Genomic DNA, 27,971 nt, shown 5'->3' on the forward strand with positions numbered 1-27,971 from the left:
CTCTGACGACAACAGTATCTGAAGCCTATCAGATGCTGAGGAACATTTGCGCTCCAAAGTGTCTGATGCCTTGGCAGTTGGCAGCAGAGTACAAATTGGCAGGGCACGGAATGAACGAGGCAAACGATAAACTGCTAAACCCTTGACCCGGCATTGCTCTGCTTTCACTTTATTTAGCTCATTTTAAGAAATAAGCTTCCCTCCCAAACACACCACAGGCCCCACATGCCTTCGTCCAGTGCAGGAGGGGGCTAGGGATGTTGAGCCGCTCCAGCAGCCTCTCCAAGCACACATGCCTTACCCTGTCAAAAGCCTTCTCTTGACCGTTCTCCAGCGTGCCAATGGCCATCGAAGGTGAGCTCTTGCCCACTCACGTTGATTGTGGCGCCGAACTGCAGACAAATCAAGACCCCGGTGAGGACGTCGAGCACGCAGATGAGCTTCCCTGAGGCGATTTCTGACTGTTTGAGCAGAAATTCTACGGTTGTGTGAACCAACTGTGTCATCAGCTGTTTGTGTGGCCGGCCTAAGACGATCCCCGAGGGGAAGAAGTGGGATGTGGCGGTCCTGGGATGGCGTGGTTACACGTGGTCTGCGGTTGTGAGGCCTGTTGGACGAACTTCCAAAATCTCTGAAACAACGCTGGAGGAGGCTTATGGTGGAGAAATGAACACCCATTACTCTGGCAACAGCTCTACACGACATCCCTGCAGTCAGCACGCCAATTGCATGATCTCTTAACTCTTGAGGCATCTGTGACATGGTGTTGAACAACAAAAAATTCAACATTTTAGGGTGGCCTTTTATTGACCCCATCATAAGGAACACCTGTGTAGTGATCATGGCTTTTAATCAGCATCTTGATATGCCACACCTGTGCAGGAGATGGATTATCTTGACAAAGGAGAAGTGCTCGCAAACAGTGATATAAACAAATTTGTGGGGAAAATTTGAGAGAAATAAGATCTCTGTGCACATAAAACAAATCTTTGAGGTATTATTTAAACGCATTAAAAATGGCTGAAAAATAAAAGTGTTGCGTTTATATTTTTGTTCAGTGTATTAAGGAGGCCTGTGGTAGTAATTCTTACACTGCCACATTGTATTTGAAAATGTCATGTAATTTCTCTTCATGTCAACCAAAATGCCTGTTTCAGGAGGAGCATTTATTTATTTGTAAGTTTGTTTATCATAAAGTACACAGCATAGCGTGTTTTAATTCATTAAAAATGTAAAAATTGTATCTTAAATCTTGCATAATGTGGCTGGTAGCCCATGTCCAGCATAGACGGTGCACCATCATCCAAGGTGCACTCACAACACCTGAGTGAAACTGCTTTCCACATTAAACAGATGTTCCTATGAAAAAAAATCCGAAAACCCTCCAGGACAGAGGTGGGTAAAAATAGCCTACCACTCCGTACTATAGGAATACGGCCATTGGCGTAGGAACCGGCTGGAACGGGTGGGACGTGTCCCCCCAATGTTTGTAAAGAATCGAATTGTCCCCCATAACTGATCTCTCTCCCATGTAAAGCTTTCATACAATAAAGTCTGCAACAGCAATAAAAGATGACTTCAAAAGCATCTGTCCAAAACGTGAACAAGCAAGGCAGTTTTCACGGTCGCGAAAACTTTTATGACGACGTCAGCTGGCTACCTGGCGATAGCTGCACTCGGTTGCTAAGCAGGGAATTAACGTGACTCCCAGTGTTGCAGTCTTATTATTTTAGCCAATGTTTTGTGTAACGTTATGGACACGTCTTGTAAAATTACACGTTTGTTTTAACTATCGATATCTCTTTTTAACGTTAGCTCCCCCTCAATAGCCCCCCTAAATCTTGTGTTTTCCTTTACATTTCCACCATAAATTGGTGCAGAAAAGGCACAAATTGGTCCATAAAAATTCACCAGAATGCAGGAAATTAAGTGTTTGGCGCTCAAAATTTCCTGGGGGAGAACCCACAGACCCCCGCTTATGTGTCCCCCTTCAACGTGTTCAAACGAAACCTACGGCACTGACTAGGGCTACAACTGCGGCCAATCACACCTGTTCAGTGAAGCAAGGGCTCAGTTTATAAAACCGTTTGCAACGTATTTATTATCCTGAACAGGGCCTAGATGGAAGGTTCTGTTGACACTAAATTACTGCTAATTCAATACCCTGATGTATGTAACTACTTACGTTATTAATATTCAATAATGGCGAGTTTACAATGATTGATAGAAAACAGATGATGTGGTGAAATACAAATATTGAACGACTTTTAAGATTACATTACATTACATTACAAGCATTTGGCAGACGCTCTTATCCAGAGCGACGTACAACAAAGTGTATGAGGTAGTCTATTACCGTAATAGACCACTACCTCATCTTAAAAGTCAATCGCAGTTAAACCAAAGAGATTCGAATCTCTGGTTAAACCACAACAGGCCTATTATTTTTCAAACTTCAGACACTACTGTTCGCTACAGTGGCAACTGTGACGCGACAGTATATCGATTACATTTAATAGTTCAAATTAATTCCAATTATATATATTTGGCAGTCTCCATCTGTTGACTATCATTTGACTTATTTTCTTCATTCAGTATTACGCCCGTTTGATACGCTTATTGAAATACCAAGGAGGGGACAGCCTATACAAGTCCTGCCATCATGGCAGGAATTCTTATGCAAATCCTTCTGTTGGTTTTGCTTTTTCAGTATAGGCACGGACCGCGATTAAGAAACTACACGCGTTACGGTGAGTTTACTATACCTTTCTAGTCTGGCGAATTGTTGAGCTGTGAATCACAATTTTAACAATAATAAAATTTATATTTTAGTGTTAATATGCCCTCCTTTGCAGGAGGTGGTGCTGCTGTATCATCTTAACGGCAGCGAATTATCGAATTTATCGAGCTAACACGCGAACTTTTCACATGGCCTTACTCACAGACAAGTTAGCCAACTTTACAGTACGGTAAAACTTACATCCGGTTAGCTATCATCAGATCTATGTGGATTTGTTATGCGTAAATAGCCCGATGATTTCCACAGTACCTAGCTAAACTCACTATCAAATGTGGTCTTGTAATACGGTAAAGCAGCCCTATATATCTACTACCTCTAACGCAAATTTGCGGTAAACTGGTTCATGGTTTGCTAAGAAACCAATTTACCACTTTTTATTAATCACTATGTGATGTAAGCGGAACTTGTTTTAGCATCTTCCTGTGGACCTGCTTAACATTAGCAGCGGTATCTGACGTCATTTCCTCCCTCTCACCAGCGGTACTTTGCCAAGGGGATGAGACTTATAATGAAAACTCATCCCTTCTTTCCTTTGACGCCATTTTAGGAAATGTAAGTATGAATTCAGTTCGATACATAATAATTCAGTAACTGTTTTGTGTTATGTTTGTGAGGGTGAGCATAGATCAATTCTTCATTGACCATTTCCTGTTTTATGCATAAACAGGGTGTAAACCAGAATGGATTTGGACCTGGACCGGATGACCCCAACAGACCCAGTGAAATATATTCTACGGCTTTTGTGGAGGTAGGCCCACTGTGGAAATGGCTTTTCTAATTATCTACGTTTAATCCAGAATACTAATGTTCGCAAATACCCACAATTCCCTCTTGCTTCCTGGCAAGTACCCACAATTCCCTACGCTTCCAAGTTGCTCATGAGATATGTGGCCACTAGTCAAGACCATTGAGTTGTTCAGATAATTCCAGTTTTTCTTCATTTTCCTTTTTCCCCTTTTAGGAAACATCCTTTGCCCATGCCGGTTGGGACGCGACCCCTCTCCCCTCTGCTGTGGCACTGATTGAGATCGCTCCGGCACAGGAGTCCGTCTGGCCCAGCTTCACGGCTCTCAGACGCTTCTTCCACCAGACTCTGGAGCGTTTCCACACTTACCTGAGAGAGGTGAGCATTAAAACCGCCTTCCACAGAAGCACTTAGGGTAGAGGTCATGGTACTATGCTTTAAAATCAACAGGATGCAGGTTCTTATGATTATAATAACAATAAATTTATTTATTAACAGCTTTTAAGCCAACTGGGCTTAGGGGATGGACAGCAGGACCACACCAAACCCCGTGAAATACATTTCTCTGACAAACTAGAGACCGTTGTGGAGGTAGGCACTGAGCATGTGCTTTTATCATGAAATGCTTTTTTTTTTTTAACCAGATTCTCAGGGTTGCCAAATGCCCACAATTCCCTCTGCTCCCAGGCAAATACCCACAATTCCCTCTGCTCCCAGGCAAATTCCCACAATTCCCTCTGCTTCCTGACAAATATCCACAATACCCTCTGATTTCAGGCAAATACCCACAATTCCCTCTGCTCCCAGGCAAACACCCACAATTCCCTCTGTTTCCAATCAAATACCCACAATACCCTCTGATTTCAGACAAATAACCACAATTCCCTCTGCTTCCTGGAAAATAGCCACAATTCCCTCTGCTTCCAAGTTGCTCAGGAGTTATGTGGCCATTAGTCCCTGTTAAGACCATCAGGTTGTTTGTTAAGATCATTTCAGGTTTTCTTTTTCCCCTTTTAGGAAACATCCTTTGCCCATGACGGTCGGGACGCGACCCCTCTCCCCTCTGCTGTGGCACTGATTGAGATCGCTCCGGCACAGGAGTCCGTCTGGCCCAGCTTCACGACTCTCAGACGCTTCTTCCACCAGACTCTGGAGCGTTTCCACACTTACCTGAGAGAGGTGAGCATTAAAACCGCCTTCCACAGAATCACTTAGGGTAGAAGTCATGGTACTACGCTTTAAACTCAACAGGATGCAGGTTCTTGTGATTATAATAATAACAATAAATTTATTTATTAACAGCTTTTAAGCCAACTGGGCTTAGGAGATGGACGGCAAGACCACACCAAACCCCGTGAAATACATTTCTCTGACAAACTAGAGACCGTTGTGGAGGTAGGCACTGTGAGCATGTGCTTTTATTATGAAATGCTTTTTTTTAATTTTTAATTTTTTACCAGATTCTCAGGGTTACCAAATGCCCACAATTCCCTCCGCTCCCAGGAAAATTCCCACAATTCCCTCTGCTTCCAATCAAATACCCACAATACCCTCTGCTTCCAATCAAATACCCACAATACCCTCTGATTTCAGACAAATAACCACAATTCCCTCTGCTTCCTGGAAAATAGCCACAATTCCCTCTGCTTCCAAGTTGCTCAGGAGTTATGTGGCCATTAGTCCCTGTTAAGACCATCAGGTTGTTTGTTAAGATCATTTCAGGTTTTCTTTTTCCCCTTTTAGGAAACATCCTTTGCCCATGACGGTCGCGACGCGACCCCTCTCCCCTCTGCTGTGGCACTGATTGAGATCGCCCCGGCACAGGAGTCCATCTGGCCCAGCTTCACGACTCTCAGACGCTTCTTCCACCAGACTCTGGAGCGTTTCCACACTTACCTGAGAGAGGTGAGCATTAAAACCGCCTTCCACAGAATAACTTAGGGTAGAGGTCATGGTACTATGCTTTAAACTCAACAGGATGCAGGTTCTTATGATTATAATAACAATAAATTTATTTATTAACAGCTTTTAAGCCAACTGGGCTTAGGGGATGGACGGCAGGACCACACCAAACCCCGTGAAATACATTTCTCTGACAAACTAGAGACCGTTGTGGAGGTAGGCACTGTGAGCATGTGCTTTTATTATGAAATGCTTTTTAAAAAAAAATCAGATTCTCAGGGTTACCAAATGCCCACAATTCCCTCTGCTCCCAGGCAAATACCCACAATTCCCTCTGCTCCCAGGCAAATTCCCACAATTCCCTCTGCTTCCTGACAAATATCCACAATACCCTCTGATTTCAGGCAAATACCCACAATTCCCTCTGCTCCCAGGCAAATACCCACAATTCCCTCTGCTTCCAAACAAATACCCACAATACCCTCTGATTTCAGGCAAATACCCATAAATCCCTCTGCTTCCTGACAAATATCCACAATACCCTCTGATTTCAGGCAAATACCCACAATTCCCTCTGCTCCCAGGCAAACACCCACAATTCCCTCTGTTTCCAATCAAATACCCACAATACCCTCTGATTTCAGACAAATAACCACAGTTCCCTCTGCTTCCTGGAAAATAGCCACAATTCCCTCTGCTTCCAAGTTGCTCAGGAGTTATGTGGCCATTAGTCCCTGTTAAGACCATCAGGTTGTTTGTTAAGATCATTTCAGGTTTTCTTTTTCCCCTTTTAGGAAACATCCTTTGCCCATGACGGTCGGGACGCGACCCCTCTCCCCTCTGCTGTGGCACTGATTGAGATCACCCCGGCACAGGAGTCCGTCTGGCCCAGCTTCACGGCTCTCAGACGCTTCTTCCACCAGACTCTGGAGCGTTTCCACAATTACCTGAGAGAGGTGAGCATTAAAACCGCCTTCCACAGAATCACTTAGGGTAGAAGTCATGGTACTATGCTTTAAACTCAACAGGATGCAGGTTCTTGTGATTATAATAATAACAATAAATTTATTTATTAACAGCTTTTAAGCCAACTGGGCTTAGGGGATGGACAGCAGGACCACACCAAACCCCGTGAAATACATTTCTCTGACAAACTAGAGACCGTTGTGGAGGTAGGCACTGTGAGCATGTGCTTTTATTATGAAATGCTTTTTTTTTTTAAACCAGATTCTCAGGGTTACCAAATGCCCACAATTCCCTCTGCTCCCAGGCAAATACCCACAATTCCCTCTGCTCCCAGGCAAATTCCCACAATTCCCTCTGCTTCCAATCAAATACCCACAATACCCTCTGATTTCAGGCAAATACCCACAATTCCCTCTGCTCCCAGGCAAACACCCACAATTCTCTCTGTTTCCAATCAAATACCCACAATACCCTCTGATTTCAGACAAATAACCACAATTCCCTCTGCTTCCTGGAAAATAGCCACAATTCCCTCTGCTTCCAAGTTGCTCAGGAGTTATGTGGCCATTAGTCCCTGTTAAGACCATCAGGTTGTTTGTTAAGATCATTTCAGTTTTTCTTTTTCCCCTTTTAGGAAACATCCTTTGCCCATGACGGTCGGGACGCGACCCCTCTCCCCTCTGCTGTGGCGCTGATTGAGATCGCCCCGGCACAGGAGTCCATCTGGCCCAGCTTCACGACTCTCAGACGCTTCTTCCACCAGACTCTGGAGCGTTTCCACACTTACCTGAGAGAGGTGAGCGTAAAAACCGCCTCCCACAGAATCACTTAGGTTAGAAGTCATGGGACTGTGGATTTTTATTGCATAAATGATAAAATATCCAGCTGTATAAGTGGATAGCATTATATGCTAAGTAAGTAAATGAAAGTTGTCTGAGTTATATTTGTGTAGTGAGCTCTGTTTGGCTTTTCATGGGCTCAGAGAGCAAGTGTGTACTGAGCTCTGATTGGCTGTTCATGGTCTCAGAGAGCAGGTGTGTACTTAGCTCTGACTGGCTGTTCATGGGCTCAGAGAGCAGGTCTGTACTGAGCTCTGATTGGCTGTTCATGGGCTGAATGGACAGGTCTTTTAAACCTTGTTTTTTTCCCCCCCTAAGCTGATTGGCGGCTTGCCGGAAGAGTGGCAGCCAAACTTCGCCCTGCACGAATGGAGCAGCCAGATGTTGTCCTTCGTGGCCACTGTGGAAGCTGTCCTAATTGTTGGCAGCGTCTTCATCTCACAATGCATTGTACGTTTTGAAAATGTTTCTTTATTAATGTCTTGGTACTGTTAACGAGAGTGAAAGGGAATGGGCCTGTGCACTGTGTTCTGATCAGGCTTAAAGCAGTTGTATGAATTGGAGCCTGTGACGACACAGTATATCGGTTGCTTGTTTTGTTTTGTTTTTTTGCTGTAGTTGCAGGAACACAAGGGTGAAAGGGTTGTGATTGGTTGCTGTGTTTGCCTTACAGGTGGAATCTGCCTTCCTACACAGTGAGGAGGAACTAGACAAGGTCTACAGGAAACTACTCAATCAGCAGAATCAGACTCGGGCTATGGAAAGTAAGCTGTCATGTACTGCATTTTGTCTCACAGCACCAACACAGCGTAATGGCAGACTCATTAAAAACACGTCAGCCACTCATTTTCAACTCTGAAGTGCCACAATGTTTTGTCATTTTTGTGCCATTGAGAGTAGAAGTTTATCTATTACCATGGCAACGTGTCAAATGGGTAAAGTTTTATTGTTAGTGGCGCCATTTCGTTGATTGACAGTGTAAAAAAGCACATTGCCACGCTCCCCCCTCCCAGTGCATCCTTGCTGGGCACTTAATGCATCAGCGCACAAGAATCTGTGCAGCGTGCGCGTCTCTCACTGCGGTCCCTAGTGCATCAGGCAGCCTGGGCAAAGCGGTTCCCTGTGAGCTGACCTGTGGCCGTGTTTGTGTGCGCTCACCAGATCAAGTCAAGGAGCTGGAGCTGCAGCTGCAGGTGTACGAGCGAGAGAGGGTGTTCCAGGAGCTGCAGGTCCGAGAGGCCCAGGGCCACCTCAGCACCATCGACAGGAAGTGCACAGAGCGCGTCCTTAACCAGTAAGCAACGGGCCGCTGGATTGGGTGGAGGGATAGAGGGCTGCTGTGCATGTGGCATGTTGTTCAGGGCAGGGCTTGAGCTGCAGGAAGAGAGCTCTATTTTGCAGGAAGCTGGCTTAGGGCAGAATGAGTCGGAAGCCCCTAGCAGGAAGCTAGCTCAAGGTCAGTGTAAGCCTGAATCTTGTGTGCTCGCTATTTTGCAGGAAGCGCGTTCAGGAGCTGGAGGAAGCCAGAATGATGCAGGCACGGGAAGAATTAATGGCTCACAAGCGGAAGGTGAAGAAGAACCATCAAACGAACTCGGTGAGATAGCAAGCCTGCGTCTGCTTCACACGCCCACCTGACAAGAATCACAGTTCCACCCCTGATAGTTATACGAAGGTCTCCTTCAACAGTTTGTTCCCTGGTTCGGCAGTAAAATCCTACATTCAACATTCAAATGATGGAGGTCATTAAAAATAACCCTCCCATGTGACTCGGTTCCCAAACCTGTTCCTGGAGATCTACCGTCCTGTAATTTTTAACTCTGACCCCAAAAAAGCACGCCTCATTCAACAGCTAGAGTTTTTGTTCAGCCGCTAATTAAGAGTCAGGTGTGCCAAATTAGGGTTGAAATGAAAACCTGCTGGAAGGTAGATCTCCAGGAACAGGGTTAGGAACCGCTGCTTTAGACTGTTTAAAAAAAATAATACATTTTGTCCTCCCTTCCACATTTCCGGTTACCTCTACCCTGTGGCCACCTGACTGTGTGCACCTTTTCACTGACACCTTCACAGGCTTGGTTTGGTCCCCAACGTCGGTGGAACATTAATGTAACGTTTGAATCCCTCTGTTCACTATCCCTCCGCAGTCCGCAGAGGTCACCCTTCAGGAAGAACAGCTGTCACTCGAGATCCGAGAGACCAGGAGGTCTCGCAGAGAGTGAGTGTTCACCTCCAAAGGTCCCTTTACTGATGAGAGTCATGAATACACACTGAGAGAGCCTCATTCTAAACCACAGGGTTTGGCTGTTATGACATAAACCCTTTTTTTTTCCAAAGGCTGGCTAAGATGAAATCAGCAATGGATGAGGTGGACGAACTGGTCTTTGATTCCACGGCACGCTGTTCTAAAAGCCAGACTCCCCCTCCCGAGACGGGTGAGTGCGTTTTCCCAAAACTCGTTTGCAGTGTGTTCCAGCACATTATACTCGCCTGAGGGAGCCCTTATCCGCAGAGTCCCCACTGCACACCTGGACTGTTAGTTGACGCTGCATTTCATACTGTTATCAGGAAGTGTCTTCATTTCGCACTTAATGTTCTAAATTCATAGAGTAACTTGCCAGGTCTTCTGAGCTTTCTGTTTGATCAATGTATCTCTGTCTCTCTCTCTTTTCCAGACACTCATGGCTCACAGACTGATTGATGTGTCAAAATTCACCGAACACAGGTGCACCAGGCTCTTTACCAATAAAAAACTGATCTACCAAGCTCTTCACCAATCAAAACTTACCTAACAGAGCCGCTCCAAGCTTCTCACCAATCAAAATTCACCTAACACAGGTGTACCAGGCTCCTTACCAATCAAACCTGATCTACCAAGATTCTCACCAATCAAAACTCACCTAACAGAGCCGCACCAAGCTTCTCACCAATCACAATTCACCTAACAGAGCTGCGCCAAGCTCCTCACCAATCAAAATTTACCTAACAGAGCTGTATCAGGCTCCTCACCAATGAAAACTTATCTAATAGAGCGTATAATCCAAATGAGTGTCCTGTAATTGAACTATTTCTCTCTCAATAAAGCATTGTCCAAAAAAAATGAAACTGTTTTGTTGTTTATTTTGCTGTTAGTAGAGTTGAGAGAGGTGCTGTGACTTCATATGGGTGGAACAGCCTCCATGCCTATGGTTTTAAAGCATTTAAGATAAAAGTTACACAGTATTTAGTCTGTTATGCTTCCCCCCTTTTCTCCCACCATGATTGGTCCAATCCAGTCTCCCTCCGCTGTTGAATCAGGAGAGCAGTGCCAATCAATTTGCTCGCCTCCAAAACGGGATGTCGGCCTCTGCTTCTGATCACACTGTAGTTCACAGGCAAGGGCACTTCCTGTGCAACAGACTGCAGGGAGCAGACAGGGTCAGGTCAACTGAGTCCTCTTCCCTCTGCAGGGGTCACTGATACTCGGTCAGCTCAACCGAGTCCTCTTCCACTCTGCAGGGGTCACTGATACACAGTCAGCTCAACCGAGTCCTCTTCCACTCTGCAGGGGTCACTGATACACAGTCAGCTCAACTGAGTCCTCTTCCACTCTGCAGGGGTCACTGATACACAGTCAGCTCAACTGAGTCCTCTTCCCTCTGCAGGGGTCACTGATACACGGTCAGCTCAACCGAGTCCTCTTCCACTCTGCAGGGGTGACTGATACACGGTCAGCTCAACCGAGTCCTCTTCCACTCTGCAGGGGTCACTGATCCACGGTCAGCTCAGCCGAGTCCTCTTCCCTCTGCAGGGGTCACTGATACACAGTCAGCTCAACTGAGTCCTCTTCCCCTTTGCAGGGGTCACTGATACACAGTCAGCTCAACCGAGTCCTCTTCCCCTCTGCAGGGGTCACTGATACACGGTCAGCTCAACTGAGTCCTCTTCCACTCTGCAGGGGTCACTGATACACAGTCAGCTCAACCGAGTCCTCTTCCCTCTGCAGGGGTCACTGATACACAGTCAGCTCAACCGAGTCCTCTTCCACTCTGCAGGGGTCACTGATACACAGTCAGCTCAACTGAGTCCTCTTCCCTCTGCAGGGGTCAGTGATACACGGTCAGCTCAACCGAGTCCTCTTCCCTCTGCAGGGGTCACTGATACTCGGTCAGCTCAACCGAGTCCTCTTCCCTCTGCAGGGGTCACTGATACTCGGTCAGTTAAACTGAGTCCTCATATCCACTGATACTCGGTCAGTTCAACTGAGTCCTCTTATCCACTGATACTCGGTCAGCTCAACCAAGTCCTCTTCCACTCTGCAGGGGTCACTGATACACAGTCAGCTCAACCGAGTCCTCTTCCACTCTGCAGGGGTCACTGATACTCGGTCAGCTCAACCGAGTCCTCTTCCCTCTGCAGGGGTCACTGATACTCGGTCAGCTCAACCGAGTCCTCTTCCCTTTGCAGGGGTCACTGATACACAGTCAGCTCAACCGAGTCCTCATATCCACTGATACTCGGTCAGTTCAACTGAGTCCTCTTATCCACTGATACTCGGTCAGTTCAACTGAGTCCTCATATCCACTGATACTCGATCAGTTCAACTGAGTCCTCATATCCACTGATACTCGGTCAGTTCAACTGAGTCCTCTTATCCACTGATACTCGGTCAGTTCAACTGAGTCCTCTTATCCACTGATACTCGGTCAGTTCAACTGAGTCCTCTTATCCACTGATACTCGATCAGTTCAACTGAGTCCTCATATCCACTGATACTCGATCAGTTCAACTGAGTCCTCATATCCACTGATACTCGGTCAGTTCAACTGAGTCCTCATATCCACTGATACACGGTCAGCTCAACTGAGTCCTCATATCCACTGATACTCGGTCAGTTCAACTGAGTCCTCTTATCCACTGATACTCGATCAGTTCAACTGAGTCCTCATATCCACTGATACACGGTCAGCTCAACTGAGTCCTCTTCCCCTTTGCAGGGGTCACTGATACACGGTCAGCTCAACTGAGTCCTCTTCCCCTTTGCAGGGGTCACTGATACTCGGTCAGTTAAACTGAGTCCTCTTCCCTCTGCAGGGGTCACTGATACTCGGTCAGCTCAACCGAGTCCTCTTCCACTCTGCAGGGGTCACTGATGCACGGTCAGGTCAACTGAGTCCTCTTCCACTCTGCAGGGGTCACTGATACACGGTCAGGTCAACTGAGTCCTCTTCCCTCTGCAGGGGTCAGTGATACACGGTCAGCTCAACCGAGTCCTCTTCCTCTTTGCAGGGGTCACTGATACTCGGTCAGTTAAACTGAGTCCTCATATCCACTGATACTCGGTCAGTTCAACTGAGCCCTCATATCCACTGATACTCGGCCAGCTCAACCGAGTCCTCATATCCACTGATACACTGTTAGCTCAACTGAGTTCTCATATCCACTGATATACTGTTAGTTCAACTGAGTCCTCACATCCACAAGATCACACTTATCCCACCCGAGTCCTCATGTCCTCTGAGAGATGCTGGGTATAATTTTGTAAAGTGCACATAGTGCTCAAAAGAAGACTCTACATTACATTGTATCAAGCAGCGTTTAATGGGTCTGTGGTTTAATGACATACTGATGATGTATCAACATGTTATCTTTTGTTATCTGGTGCTGGACATATTCAAATGCGCCACAGAATTTGGAAGCTACTTTTTTCAAAGGCTTGTAAAGAAAGTGTTGCATTGTTAAGGCAGTCTCTCATTTGTTTTGATGAAATTTAATGTTACTTTTGTCTCTTTTTGGGAAGTTGTTGGTTTTATGTTTCAGAGGCAAATAAGAGGATGCACAGGAACACACTATCAAATACGGAAGCATGCAGAAGATTAAAATAATGACCCACGAAATGCATTTTGAAAAATTCCTTGCAGTGTGTGGCAGTTTATCCAGCGTTTCTAGACGCAATGTCTGTGTCTAAGTTGCTTTGAAGTCCGGTGAAAAGTATTTCTTGCTTTCAACCACAAACCACAAAATGATGTGACACACCTCTGTAAAAACTGTCTTGGTCTATGAATGTGATCTATGTAGGATGGAACATGTTCGAATCGGCTTAGTATGTTCAATCACGTTTGAACATGTATAAATCTGATGTAAGTATAGTAAATCAGTAAGTAAGTAAGTTAGTGAATACATAAATAAATAGTTAAGGAAAAATGATGATTGAATCTAAAATGTGTCTCTCTTGTGACTGAGCTGCTGTAAGGATGATGTAATGAAGGAACACACATATCACAGAGGGATTCACTCTGTAATGGAGGCCCAGCCCTCTCTCTTTCTCAAAGCGTGAATGCATGACCTATGGCAGGAGCCCAGGGCAGGACTGAGGCCTTCTACAACCCACAGACAATGCCTGCTGACTCTGCTCCTGATAATGCATTGAGATCACTTTCTGTGGGATTGCTGACACGGTAGAGATAAACAACTTAAACGCACTGCTGGCCTCAAGTCACAGGCCATTCAATTAGCTGGCTACTAGCACATTATTAATCATCAAATTCACTAAATCACAAGAAAGCATCTGCTGGGTATAAGGTATAGATGTCCATACAATGTCCCCCATAAATTTATAATTATAATTATACTGTAATATATATTTATTTTACAAAGCAAATTTCATAAGGCACTGGTACTGTGCATTGAGCACAACAGTTAGTACAGGCATATACTTAAAAAGTGCATACTCAAAAGTAAACTACAATAGATGTTATAAACTGAAAAATAAAGACATATGATTTATATGACAGCTGATTACAGGTCTAATTGATCTAGTCAGGGGTAACTCCCACTTCACCTGCTGATCAACCCATAATAAGACATTTCAAAGTTAGGATGGGCAGAAATAAAGCATTACATTACATTACATTACATTATAGGCATTTAGCAGACGCTCTTATCCAGAGCAACGTACAACAAGTGCATTGGTTCATGATGTAGAGGTGCAAAAGAAACACTAGAGTGAAGTAAGGATCGTAGTGCCAGAAGTGACCACATCGATCAGGACTCCAACCCTGTAGAGTAAGCTTGTTCAGCAAGCAAGAATCCTACCAAGTACAAACTAGCACTGGAATCACATCTAATCACACCTAATCAGACAAAAACAATCCTGCCAGATACACTAACATAATCATATTATCCTAACTAGGTACAGTGAGCTAAACTATAGGCTCTCGCAGCACCTTCAGACGGGTGGCAGTCTCTGTCTCCTTGAGTTGGGGCGAAAGGAACATCCATTGTCATTATTTTAGTATATACTTGGCAGATGTCCTCACTCAGGATAACCTGCAGACTGTCAGGCCTTTCTATTTATGCAGCTGGATATTTACTGAAGCAATTCAGAAGCGACAACAGGTTGTGTGTGTGTGTGTGTGTGTTTGTATGCATGTGTGCGTGTGTGCGTGTGCATGTTTTGGTATATACGTGTGTGTAAGTGTGTGCGTTTTTCAGTATTATCCCGTCATAAAATACTTTTAAAAACCCAGTTTACGGTAATTACACGAATCAAAATGCGATTGGTTCTGCATGCGACGCAAATGCAGTAATCAATATTTAGAGCACTGAAATAGCGTAAGCTCTGAAGGTTTATCCGTGTATGTTCGGCTGCTGGCTCTGCGATTCTATCTGCGCTATTTGAGAAGCTTCCCCTAATTGTTTAGACGGGTGTTAGACTGATAGTGGGAGGTCGTCCGAGGGTTACCCGAGTGATATGCTAACAGATATGATCGCGGTTTGTGCGTGTGGAGCAAGGCACTGGGAGAGCTCAGGTGCTCAGCCAGCTCTGTCTTCTCTTTAAGGGCCTGTCAGTCGTGGGTGTCAGGCAGCAGGGGATGAGCGGTCAGCCAGTGATGAACACACGACTCTCATGTGTCCTTGTTTGGGTCGTCATGCTGTGGTGCCAAGTGTGTGATCTCAACAAGCATTCCTGAACGGGCACAGTGCAATGGACTTTTTTAAATGAAAGATTTATTATTATTAGTGTGGTTGCCTTTGGCAATCACACTACTATTATCTGACATATTATTCTTCTTTATTCCACCAATTTTTGGACAGCTACTCCTCACAGAGTTTTCGCACCACATACACGTGCAATATGTCAAATTGAGCGGCTTCATCGGGAATGGAGTGCTATTACTTTGTGGAAAGTTTCAGTGCATGGTTTCTGAAAAATTCAACTTGTTGTGGGCAATTTTCCCCATAGAGAATGAATAGTGGAATGATGACCATAGTGACATCACATCTGCTGAAGACAGAGCATTGTGACATCACGAGGGTGAACATTCCACCATTCATTTAAATAGCCAGTGTTTATTATTTCATAGCTTTTGAACTGTGTTAGGGTAACCCTAACCCTAACCATAGCTGTAACCCTAACCCTAATCACAGGTGTAAACCTAACCCTAACCCTTCCTGTAACCCTAACCCTAAACCTAGCTCTAAACCTAACCCTAACCCTACCTGTAACCCTAACCCTAATCCTAACTGTATGTCTAACATTACATTACATTACATTACAGGCATTTAGCAGACGCTCTTATCCAGAGCGACTTACACAACTTTTTACATAGCACTTTACATTGTATCCATTTATACAGCTGGATATATACTGAAGCAATGCAGGTTAAGTACCTTGCTCAAGGGTACAACGGCAGTGTCCTTACCCGGGAATCGAACCTGCGACCTTTCGGTTACAAGCGCAGTTCCTTACCCACTGTGCCACACTCCGCACTCTAACCCTAACCCTAAGCCTAACTCTAGCTGTAACCCTAACCCTAACGCTAACCCTAGCTGTAACCCTAACCCTATCACTAACCCTAACCCTAGCTGTAACCCTAACCCTAACCCTAGCGGTAACCTTAACCCTAACCCTATCCCTAGCTGTAACCCTAACCCTAGCCCTAGCTGTAACCCTAACCCAAATCCTAAACCTAACCCTTGCTGTAACCCTAACCCTAAACCTATCCCAATCTGTAACCCTAACCCTAACCCTAACCCTAGCTGTAACCTTAACCCTAACCCTAACCCTTGCTGTAACCCTAACCCTACCTGTAACCCTAACCCTAACACTAACCCTGACCCTAGCTGTAATCCTAAACCTATCCCAAACCCATACCCTAACCCTTGCTGTAACCCTAACCTTAACCCTAATCCTAGATGTAACCCTAACCCTAACAATAGCTGTAACCCTAACCCTAGCTTTAACCCTAACTCTAACCCTAACCCTAGATGTAACCCTAACCCTAACAATAGGTGTAAACCTAACCCTAACCCTAGCTGTAACCCTAATCCTAACTCTTACTATAACCCTAACCCTAAACCTAGCTGTAACCCTAACCCTATCCTTAACCCTAGTTGTAACCCTAACCCTAACCCTAGCTTTAACCCTAACCCTAGATGTATGCCTACCCCTGACAATAGCTGTAACCCTAACCCTAACCCTAGCTGTAACCCTAACCCTAAACCTAACCCTAGCTGTTACCGTAACCCGAACCCAAAATCTAGCTGTAATCTAGCTTACCCTAACCCTAGCTTTAACCCTAACCCTAGATGTTACCCTAACCCTAACAATAGCTGTAACCCTAACCCTAACCATAGCTGTAACCCTAACCCTAATCACAGGTGTAAACCTAACCCTAACCCTAGCTGTAACCCTAACCCTTACCCAAACCCTAGTTGTAACCCTAACCCTATCACAAACCCTAACTGTAACCCTAACCCTAACCCTAGCTTTAACCCTAACCCTAGATGTAACCCTTACCCTAACAATAGCTGTAACCCTAACCCTAATCCCCAACTCTAACCCTAGCCGTAAACCTAACCCTAACCCTAGCTGTGACCCTAACCCTAATACCTACTCTAACCCTAGCTGTAAACCTAACCCTAACCCTAGCATTAACCCTAATCCTAGATGTAACCCTAACCCTAACAATAGCTATAACCCTAACCCTAGCTGTTACCCTAACCTTAATTCCCAACTCTAACCCTAGCTGTAACCCTAACCTTATCCCAAGCTATAACCCTAATCCTAACCCTAACCTTAACGCTTGCTGTTACACTAACACTAACCCTAACCCTAGATGTAACCCTAACCCTTTCCCTAGCCCTAGCCCTAACCCCAACCCTAACCCTAGCTGTAACCCTAAACCTAACCCTAGCTCTAACTTTCACCCTAAGCCAGGCTGTAACCCTTACCCTAACCCTAGATGTAATCCTAACCCTAACCCTAGCTGGAACCCTAACCCTAACCCTAATGCTAGCTGCAACCCTAAACCTAGCTGTAACCTTAACACTATCCCTATCTGTAACTCTAACCCTAACTCTAGATGTATCCCTAACCCTTGCCTTAACCCTAACACTAACCCTATGCCTAGCTATAACCCTAACTCTAACCCCAGCTGTAAATCTCACCCTAAGCCTAGCTGTAACCCTATCCCTAACCCTAGCTGTAAACCTGACCACAAGCCTAGCTGTAACCCTAACCCTAACTCTAACCCTAACCCTAGCTTCAACCAATACCTTAACCCTAGGTGTAACTCTAAACCTAACCCTAGTTGTAGCAACCTCCTAAAACACCCTAGCAAGCACCTAGAACTCCATAGCAACCACATAGCAATACCCTAGAAACCGCCTAGAACTCCATAGGAGCCACGTAGCAACACCCTAGCAACGACCTACAACTCCATAGCAACCACCTAGCAACACCCTAGATACCACCTAGAACACCCTAGAAACCACCTATTACTCCATAGCAACCACCTAGCAACACCCTAGCAACCGCCTTGAACTCAATAGCAACTACTTAGCAACACCCTATAAACCACCTAGAACACCCTAGCAATGGCCTAGAACTCCATATCAACAACCTAGCAACACCCTAGCAACCACTTAGATTACCCTAGAAACCACCTAGCAACACCCTAGCAACCACCTAGAACATCTTAGCAACCGCCTAGAACTCCATAGAATCCATGTAGAAACACCTTAGCAACCACCTAGAACACCTAGTAACTGCATACCATGAGTAAAACACTGAGATATCAAGTTTTGGTGAAGAGTTAATTCAGCTAGGTATATATGTGTCGCAAATCAACTCGTTGCTGTGATGTTATAGCACATACAGATTAATCTGTCTCTGCTCATACTACAGACACTGTTCACTCTGTTCAGCATATATTATTATTATTATGATTATTATTATGATGATGATGATTATTATTATTATTATATCAAATGTTCTCAAAGATAAATTATTATTATTGTTGTTGTTATTGTTGTCATCATTGCCATTGTAAAGCAGACTATTTTACATAAAGATTCATTACAAAGTATCAAAAACACAAACATTATCAAATTATCTACTGAACAAAGACCAAATAAAATTAACTTATATTACTTTGGGTATAGACTCTTAGTATACTGTAAAAAACAAAAACCAGGACAAGAGCTCAAGGATAATACTGTTTAATACAGTTAAGGTACAAATAATATAGTGTTTTTCATACAGTGATTAACTGGCCTTCTGAACATCCTTCTCCAAGCATTAAAAACAGAAAAGACAAAAATCATGTGGCCTTACCTACTTTAATGATAAAGTAAAATGATATAGTTCAACATACATGCAATTTCTAATATTGGGTGAAAGAATTGATAGGTGCTCACCAGCAGATGGCAGTATTGTCCATTCAGTGATGTACAATTTAATGGGACATGGTCCATGAGATTGAACAAATATAATGCAAAAAATGTCATACATGCAATTTGTTTTATCAGTAATGCCTACCCTGTCAATTTCACAATATGACAACAAATTTACAGTCATATAGACAAAGCATTAATGCTGTTCTTAAAATGCGTCCAATTATATTTTTCTTAGTTCAAACCTTAAATCATATCAGAGGTTCAAAATCCAGGTTCAGAAAGTAAAAGTACTCCCCAGTACTTGGTTGCACCTGTGTTTTCTCATTAGCACAATTCCGCAGCCAGGAGGTAGAACTAATTAGCAAAATCACCTGGTTGAGAAACACATGGCGGGACTTTTCATTTCTGTCCCCGGGACCTTCCACCTCTGAATAATATCTGTGCTCGGTGTTCAGCATAATGTCTGGCGAATGAAAGAAGTGATAAAATGAATCTATTCTATTCTCCCATTTCCTAACCCTGAAAAGATGGGAGACATTTTGTTCCCATATAGTTTGTCCCTTACTCAAAGGGACTATACAATTGATTATTGAAATAAAAATATTGTCAAGCTGTTGTAATATGTCAAAATGTGTGGGCACATATACAAATTATTGCTCCTTGTTGCTGTGAAATATTGATCATATTTTCAAAAGGTCCACATATTTACAATATATTGCAGGATATTCCATTTTCAAATGGACTTTGATCCAATCAAAACAACTTTACTATTATTATTATTATTATTATTATTAGTAGTAGTAGTAGTAGTAGTAGTAGCAGTAGTGCTGTGATAACTCTTTAATCCGTTGACAAAAATGGATAAGGTGTATTCAAAGGTAAATGCAATACTGCTGGGATTAACTAGTTTTATGGATTTCCCATATATAACACAGTAGAAAGTCCTTTCCGATTAAATAAAAAAACGGAATAAAAGTTTTCTGTTGCGCCAGGTGAGAAAGCGAGAGGGTGTGGGATCAAGACTGGCTTGGCATGCCCAAACAGATCTTATTATGGTGTAGTTACTCTTTGAAAGGCCATTTTCATCTATTCCACAAATCCCATTATCAGACAAACCTGCTTCTTACACCTCTAAAGACACCCAAAGCTTTGAAAACAGTCACTAGATCCAGCATTCTGCAGTTCCGCCTCACGGTTCCATACACTGTCAACAGAAAGGGTTCCAGAAAGCTTTACTGTGTCTCCACAGAGGAATCCTGTCTAGTTGAAGGGTTCTTTGTCGGGCTAGACGTTTCAGTCTGGGAGCTTTCACACTTTTCACACACCTACCATAGAGGGCTCCATAAAGAACCAAAAAGAGTTCCCCTGTAGAGACAACCCAAAGAACCCTTCCAGAACCATTTTTTTCTGAGGCAGTATATCAGGTTTTCCTGGCACTGACAAACTGAACGTCTGCTAAGGGAACCTTTGTTTTCAAGGGGAATCCACTGGTCATCTGGTCAGAGCCTTGACCTTCTGAACATGATACTCCAGCTCAGAAACCTGTCTCTCAAGGCGAGCCTGAGACAGACAGGGCTCAGGTTTCACTGGGGCGCCAGTTGCCGGTGCCACACACCAGGGAATTCAGCGATGAAAGTGTGCTTGTAAGTAGAAAACAAAGTAACTTCTGTTCGACTTCTTTGAAAGTCTTTGTTTTATCTTCCTAGTGTATCAACTGCACATGCTGTCTAGAATTTTGAGACGCTTGTTGCTTAACACCTGGACAGCTGGGTCGTATTTATTCAGGAGCGTCCAATAATGACGGTCGTTTATTTTTTTATTTCCCCGTACCCTGTAGAGTGATGAGAAACACGACAGCCAGAGGCCTCCTTCCTCATCTCGTAATTCCTGCTACGGACAAAACGAATGGGCTCATTAATGAGGTTTTTACCCTTGAAAAATCGAATGAGGCGCTTGCCGGGTGCGTTTGAAATGCTCTGCGGAGAGTGACCATTCCCTCGCGCTAAAGGACATCGCCATCTGGAGTGCGTTGTTCGGACTGAATTGAGGAAACGCATCCCTCGCCCTGACGTTCGCTAAGACGCGCCCTTTCCGTGACCTTTTCCAGACCGTCTGGCATGTATGACTTGTTATATGAACCTGTAGTGATTTGTCATGCGTAACAGAGTGCCAGATTACCATAGTCAGCTGAGAGGGTAGAGCTGTGATAGAAGGGAGCCATATGCACCTCTGAGGGCCAGGGAAGGGACAGGTGCTCAAGAGAGAGGTTACTGAGAGCCCCGCGTCGTTCACTCCCTTTCTTGCCACTAGGTGGCAGTGCACAGTAAAGAAAACCAGGACGCGCCCGTGCCTGTGGACCACACGTTCTGTTCTTGAGTCGAGCGTCTGCTGGTAGCGACCTGAAGGCAGACACGCTCTCGAAAAAAAACCTATGATCTTTATTTCCACATAATTAGCCAGAGGATAAATTAAAGCGTTCTTAATGGTGGCGGTAAATGCTAATATTGTAATACCTCCTTAAAACATATCCATAGTTGTAATAGATTGTGCCGTCTTTAAGAGGGAAATGTCACCATATCTAACATTCAAATAATTTGAATTATAAATCAGAGAGAAGGGGAGACTAGGTTCTAAGTTAATGAATATTTAAAGAGTGGAGTTTACAGATCAGCATATTGACAATAGAAGAATACTAATGTCCCTCTCTGTGCTTCTGATAAGAGGTTAAACAGAACACTAACTGCATAATTTATTTCCATTTCATTTTTTTTTACCTGTGATAATCTTTTATGCCAGTTGACATCCATGTATTATAATTTTAAACAAAAAGCCTGATTTTCCCCCTGAAAAATTAATGTATCGGAGGATGCTGCATGAGAATGAGATGGCACATAAGTTCTCTGTATTTTACATTAGAATAGCGAACTGAGGAAGTTCACCTAACTACACCTACAGATTCAGCATACAAAATGAGCTGGAACGAGGCGTAGTTTAAAATTTTTGATTTTTGGCGTTCTTCAAACTTTTCGCGGAAATAATGTTGAAAACAATTCAATCTACATCAAGAATAGGCTTACATGTTCTGCAACCTTTTCAAATCGACTAAAGGTTTTGTTGACCGGATACAACGCCTGATTCATTTTCCATATGTATTTAACCTATTGCGGAAGACTATATTTACATTGGCTGCAGCAGGATCGCAGGATTGGCTGCGCCTGGAACGGATCTTGTCGGTTCAGAACCAGAGAGCGGAAACGGCTTCGCTCGGGCGCGCGCGCGCCGGAAACGGCGGACGTAGCCTAACGCAGAGCGAAAGTCTCGCGGCGACGGTGCGAACGGCGAGGAGATCAACACGACGTGAATTATTGAGAGCGCTCGGGGGAACGCGCCCGAGCTCCGTCCGCCGTGCGGGCGGGACGCGGCCGCGAGCGCGAGGGCCGGCGGCGGGACGCGGGGCTCGGGCTGCCCCCTCATCCCGGCGCTCATTAGGAGCCGGGAGCTCGGGCCGAGCCCGTTCGCGGGAAGGCAGGGCTCTCAGCGGGGAGGTGATAGCCGAGGCTGCTCACATCCCGGATCTGCCTCCTTTCAGGCCCGATCAGACTCTCCCTAGAAGCTCATTAGTAAGCTCACTGATGCATAAGAGCCAGTCATTAGCTGAGCTCTCCCCCCTCCCCCCCCCCCCACCCCCCACCCCCCACCTTTCTCATTTCATTCCTCAGACACCGTGTCTGACAGAGGAGACCAGCGGCCTTTGCAGGTTTTAAAAAAGACGGGCGGGGTCTTACGTGTGTGGTGGCAGGGAGATAAGTAGGCTATGGGAAGTCAGTGGAAGGCTGGTGGGGCTGGCGGAAGGGATTTGTGTCAATTTGGGGGGGGGGGGGGGCGAGCGGTTAAAACAGACTTTGTACATAGCCCTCCAAACTGAAAGTAAACATCAACGCTTGACCTGGACTTTGGCTGCGCACTCCATTCTTCTTTCACTGTTAGTTTTGATCTGGGGATATTTGTCTTTGCTGCAGGCAAGATCCCCCCAAGTATCTACTGGTTGGCCAACCTCTCTCCAACCCTCTCCTCGCACGGCCTGCTGGGTAAATAAGATCTCTGTTGTGTGCTGGCTTCCAGCTGTTCGGTGAACACCGGCTCAGAGGCCTCCTGAGCAATCTCTCACGCTCACCCCTCTCTCCCACCGACGGAGGAAATGTAGTCCTTTTTTTACATATTCATTTCCATTTCCTCAAATGCTCTAACAATACTGCCTGGGGTTCTTCAGAATAGATTTTTTAAGGTAATTAAGAGAACCGTTCTCCCCTTAGACTCCGGGAAAAACACATGCAGGCAATGTGTGTAGTGCTTATATTTTGATCCTTCCATTTTCAATAGTTTTGAGTGTATCTGATATGTATACATTTTGACAACTTGTCACGATTGTGAGGGGCCTGAAATGTATGTTAAAATATTAAATGTATGATTATGACCTAAAAGCAATGCATTAGCAATGGAAGGTATATACACTGCATGTTTGTATCAAAAAATCCACATTTCCACCAGTAGAATGCATGCATTCATAGATAGATACATTATTTATGAATTTGGTTGTCTGCAGCAGAACGCAAACAAAACAGCACATTACATAAGGTACACAGAGACAGCATGAAAGCAAAAAGCGCATGCAACACCACACCATAAAAGCATCAGCAGTTTATAGACAAGTTACAAAATGCCTATGAAAGAGGTCTGCTCTCTTGCGATTTATAAGCTCAGCAGCAGTCCAAACAGTACACTGTTAGTTGTGGCATCCCACTACGTTCCTAAACTAAAAGGGAAACGACACAAGCCCTTGATTTAGCCGCCTTTGTGAGGAATCTGGCAGAAACCTAGCTAGCTAAGTTAATATACTGTGACATTTCAGCAGCCCAGAAAGGAGGAGGCATTTGCTTTTGTAAAAGTTTACTGAAACAAATCACATCAGCTTAATGCATTCTGGCTCTGGCTTGTATGGGACACTTTCATGTCAATTACTCCCAGTCCCGAGCCAGCGAGACTCCTGCTGACTAATTCACCACTGATGTTTTCTACTACTACTACCACAGTACAAAAAAACCTTTAGGCCCAAACTGCCAAAAAAAAAAAAAAAACCTCTCCTCTGCCACAATTGCGCCGCACGGCAATTTACGGCAATTAGTCAGGCCACCGGAGCGGGGGTGACGTGACACGGGCTTTCAGAACCCCGCGGAGGGGCGACGCTCACACGCCAGCCGAAAGAGCCCGCGGTGTTTGTTAACCCCCCCCCCCCCCGAGGTTAGCCGCCGACGGAAGACCAGATTGACGTAACGCAGATCAATGCGGCTGCCAGGCCCGCCGCCGGGGGGGGGGTTGGGGGGGGGTGTGCTGCCCGGGCACCTCCGCTTATCGGCTTAACCGCGGCGCTAACGCGGCTTCGTTTCTGCTTTAACCCAGGCGGCAACGGATCTTTCGGTCGGGCGGCGAAGCGAACGCGGTCGCCCGTCGCGGACCGGACGGCCGATCGGTCTCCGCGCTCCCGGAGGGTCTTTTATCTGAGACGAACCGCAAGGAGGACGGGCGATTTACACCCTTCACTCAGCCGCCGAGACGGCCGCGGGTGGACCGCGTCGCCCCCGCTTGCCTTCCTTGTTGTCTGAAGTAAATGATAATAATCACAGCTCCCCGACACCCACTCACGCTGAGAAGGTCTGAGATGCCCCCTCTTTAACCACCGCCGAACTGTCTGCCTCTGATTTCATTAATGCCGCTTGTCAGGCGACACAATAGGATCGGAGAGCGGGGCGAAACGCGCACGCACACCGTACTGTACGGTGGACGCACACAAAAAAAAAACTCCCCGCGAAAAAACGGCGGGCGTGTAACAATGCGCTAACGTGCAATTTGTCGAGCGTCCCGCCGCTTCGGTGCGGACGGGAAACGGAACGCGACGTGACTGATCTTTGTTCCGAGCGGCCGACACAAAGGTGGGGGGGGGAGGCGGGGGGAACGCGTAGCTCGGTGCCAAAATCTATTCCGGGGGCCAAAATGACGGCGATGCCGGGGGTGGAAACAAAGGCCCGTGACGGAGGACGGGACGCGGGGGCCGGGTAGCAGCCGGGCAGGACGCCAGCCCCGGGCCCGCCCGTCGCCATTGTTACGGAGCCGCGTTTCTACAGGCTCTCCTCACGGCCTCTGCGCGGGGCCCCGGGAAACTGCGCTTCGCTTTTGTTTGGACGGCTCTCTAAATGCCAGAGCCACGTGCGGCATGCAGGGGGAAACAACGTTCCGTGTGACTTCGCGTGTTTAACAACCGGTCGTGCCGTGTGACAGAACACAACACGACTGAATTCGTAAAGCTGGGTTTCGGATATTTTGTACCTTGCATTTGGAACAATCGTCTTAAACTTGACAAATTACTTGCAATGCCTGACCTCAAACACGTAATTCATGACTCTGACTGCAATATGCCCCTGTGTTTATCCTCTACGCTGCTCTTAACTACTGTTACATGGTGTCTCTTTCTCCATTTGATATTTGTAACTCGCTTGTCTTGTGTAGCTTTGTAACTTTGTGTTTTATGTCCTTGCAAAAGAGATTTAGATCTCAATGGGGTCCTTTCATGGTTAAATAAAGGTTAAATTAAAAAAAGGAAAAACACTGAAGCAGTCTTTGGCTACTTCGAAGAAAGTTTGAGGAACCAATCCCCAATTTGAATCAAATTAAAATAATTTGAAACATTCTCGAGCAATCACTATTTTAAAAAATAAGCAATTTGTTTTCACGTTTGATCCCACCTAAGCATAAGTATACCTCTTCATTTAGATATATTCCATTCGAGATGTTTTGCTTAGTTTTGCAGTGCTGTTTCTTATTTCTCCATGTAAAAGTTGAAGTAAAATTCGTCTGAAGTACATTTTTAACATAGCCTAAGCTTTAGCTAGTACACATCCCTCTGCTCTTTGAAATTCTTTCACTCTTTTCCAAATTCCAAAAGGCATCATAATCCCTATGACAGAAGGCATTAATTAAGGCCATTGCATTATCATTCTGTCTTCAGAACATCACTGATTAAAAATTCACATGGTACAATTACACCCTCCAGTACTACCATTAAATGAACTCTGCAGTCAATGACTTTGGATTTTATTCTTGAGAGATTCGCGGAGCGTAAGAGAAATCTGACATGACGGACGACAGCTGAATCAAAATCACAAGTGCTTGAGGAAATGCTGTAATTACATGCAAATCGTAATATATCTTAGCAACATATTCATTAGAATATTGTGTAAATGGAGGAACAACTAAGTTATAACTCATCTCATGATACACTGGTTACAATTTGTTTGCAAAGTTTAATTAAGCAATAGATTACATTCGGAAGGGAGTGCTCAATTTAATGAATCTCCAGAGTGGACTGATAAACACTAAAAGAGAATCAAAGCATTTATCTCTTTAATGGATGCGAGAATTATGTATGTAAAAGCTCTTGAGTCTGTCGTATCAATGCTCATGGGACCATTTGCAACATAGAGATGACATTTATGTAATGTGCATTGTACATTTCTTTGCAAATGTATCACTGTTGTGCAATATATCTAGATAACATTTAGATTGACAAACACAAGAGTGTATGTACTCAACATCAATGTCATACAACATATACAAATGTCATTTTTCCCCCAGTACACCTGGTAAAGTGATTTGTATACTGGTATGTATGGGGTTTCTAGTCAGTCAATATTTTCTCCTTAAGTGCTGATTTTGTTACCTCAGTCATGATGTAATATACTGTAGTCTACTTTCATTTCTGGATCTTATGGGTAAGCACCCAGAAGCATTTGGACTGGATTCCTTCATGTTCATCGTAGCCGGAAGGTAAAAACAGTGTATCGTGTCTTTTTTAATTATTGTACCAATCCCCTGTCCACAGAACCATGATTTCTCTCCCTTTGTGTGAACCAAGCAGTCTTTCACCATGAGAAGCTCTGTCTAGTTGAGCCCAGCTGCATGCGTCCTGCTGCCTGCCCGCCCGCTCTCAAACTGCACGAGGTCGGCGAAACCAGCGACATCGGTCGATGGAAGCGTTCTACGCGCGTCACGTCCGCCTCAGCGTGTCCGCCCGTTATTTACCCTCGCGGTGCCCGGGCCGGGCGGGGCCTGCCGTGACCAGGAGCACGGACGCGCCCAAGGCCGGTCCTTTCAGTCGCCACGGACGACATGGCGGGTGGCGCGCGTTTGTTATTCTGTACGTATCCGCGTACACCACGAATTCGGTTTCGATTCCTCTCGCTGACCATCGATCTGCTGTCTCTGATTCTCGGCCGATGCTTTGTGTAGATATCAGCAGTTTTCTGCTGGTTTCGAGAAAGTAACTTATAGATGGATGTCTTTCAGTGGAAGGACTGTATTACAGTTTTAACTTTGGGTTTCCAATAAGCAATACGCAAATAAGCTGTTTTAGAGACAATTCGGAGGCTGCGAGTTTGAAGCTGCAGCAGAGAGGGGGAAGCGGACCTGAAGGAAGAAAGTTTCAGTGGCTCTGGTCTCCTCCTGCTGTGGCCACAGGAAATTCAGAAAACATATCGATTGCTTCTTCTTCATGCCAGCGAGACCCGCAGGGGTCAGTTTATGTAATATCAAGTAAACAGCACACTTAGCTGTAAACTTGCCCGCCACATTTCATATGCTGTGTGGCCTTTACATTGGTGTCTCTGACCTGCTGATGGATATAATTTCTCAGAACGAATTCGGATCAGGGCTGGCCAATCATCAGTTTCATTAGGGTCAATGTTTGTGCTGTCTCTGTGAATCGTCGCCTTCTTGTCATTTGAATTTTGCGGTGAATGCAGTTGCGGTTGGAAATATATTAAGACATGGACACATTACTGAGAATAGCCTATGTGACTTAGCGATTTGCACAAAATCTTTGATAACATGCTTTGCCATGCCATTCCAATTTAGGGTACTTTGACATATTCATACTATTTAACGCTCCATTGCTCTCTCTTTCTCTCTCTCATACGCAGAAAAATTAAAGGAAGAACCAACATAAAGTATC

At 45.0% G+C, this 27,971-nt stretch overlaps 1 protein-coding gene across 3 annotated transcripts; it reads left to right on the forward strand.

The window, feature by feature from the left end:
* Positions 1–2,355: 2,355 nt before the first annotated feature.
* LOC135241138 (uncharacterized) lies at positions 2,356–10,337 on the forward strand. Of its 3 annotated transcripts, XM_064311289.1 has the most exons (20): positions 2,359–2,750; positions 3,279–3,352; positions 3,468–3,548; positions 3,762–3,923; positions 4,044–4,136; positions 4,563–4,724; positions 4,848–4,940; positions 5,289–5,450; positions 5,571–5,663; positions 6,242–6,403; positions 6,527–6,619; positions 7,048–7,209; positions 7,571–7,702; positions 7,926–8,016; positions 8,414–8,546; positions 8,750–8,849; positions 9,397–9,467; positions 9,587–9,684; positions 9,925–9,974; positions 10,047–10,337. In XM_064311289.1, the coding sequence occupies exons 1-19, from the start codon at positions 2,663–2,665 to the stop codon at positions 9,948–9,950; spliced, it is 2,076 nt and encodes a 691-aa protein (XP_064167359.1). In that variant the 5' UTR covers positions 2,359–2,662; the 3' UTR covers positions 9,951–9,974; positions 10,047–10,337. The 3 variants fall into 3 exon arrangements, with proteins under 3 accessions (XP_064167360.1, XP_064167359.1, XP_064167357.1); XM_064311287.1 differs by having other exon boundaries at positions 2,360–2,750; positions 9,925–10,337; XM_064311290.1 differs by lacking the exons at positions 3,762–3,923; positions 4,044–4,136 and having other exon boundaries at positions 2,356–2,750; positions 9,925–10,337.
* The last annotated feature ends 17,634 nt before the right edge of the window (positions 10,338–27,971 follow it).

This window comes from Anguilla rostrata, chromosome 15, assembly GCF_018555375.3.
Source record: "Anguilla rostrata isolate EN2019 chromosome 15, ASM1855537v3, whole genome shotgun sequence".
Lineage (NCBI taxonomy): Eukaryota > Metazoa > Chordata > Actinopteri > Anguilliformes > Anguillidae > Anguilla > Anguilla rostrata.

What these genes read in the sequence shown, in the direction of transcription:
- LOC135241138 (XM_064311289.1), top strand. Translation starts at nt 2,663, where the DNA reads ATGGCAGGAATTCTTATGCAAATCCTTCTGTTGGTTTTGCTTTTTCAG. An exon ending in TCCACACTTACCTGAGAGAG is followed by an intron (nt 5,451 to 5,570) that starts GTGAGCATTAAA and finishes ATTTATTAACAG; the next exon opens with CTTTTAAGCCAACTGGGCTT. An exon ending in AACTAGAGACCGTTGTGGAG is followed by an intron (nt 6,620 to 7,047) that starts GTAGGCACTGTG and finishes TTCCCCTTTTAG; the next exon opens with GAAACATCCTTTGCCCATGA.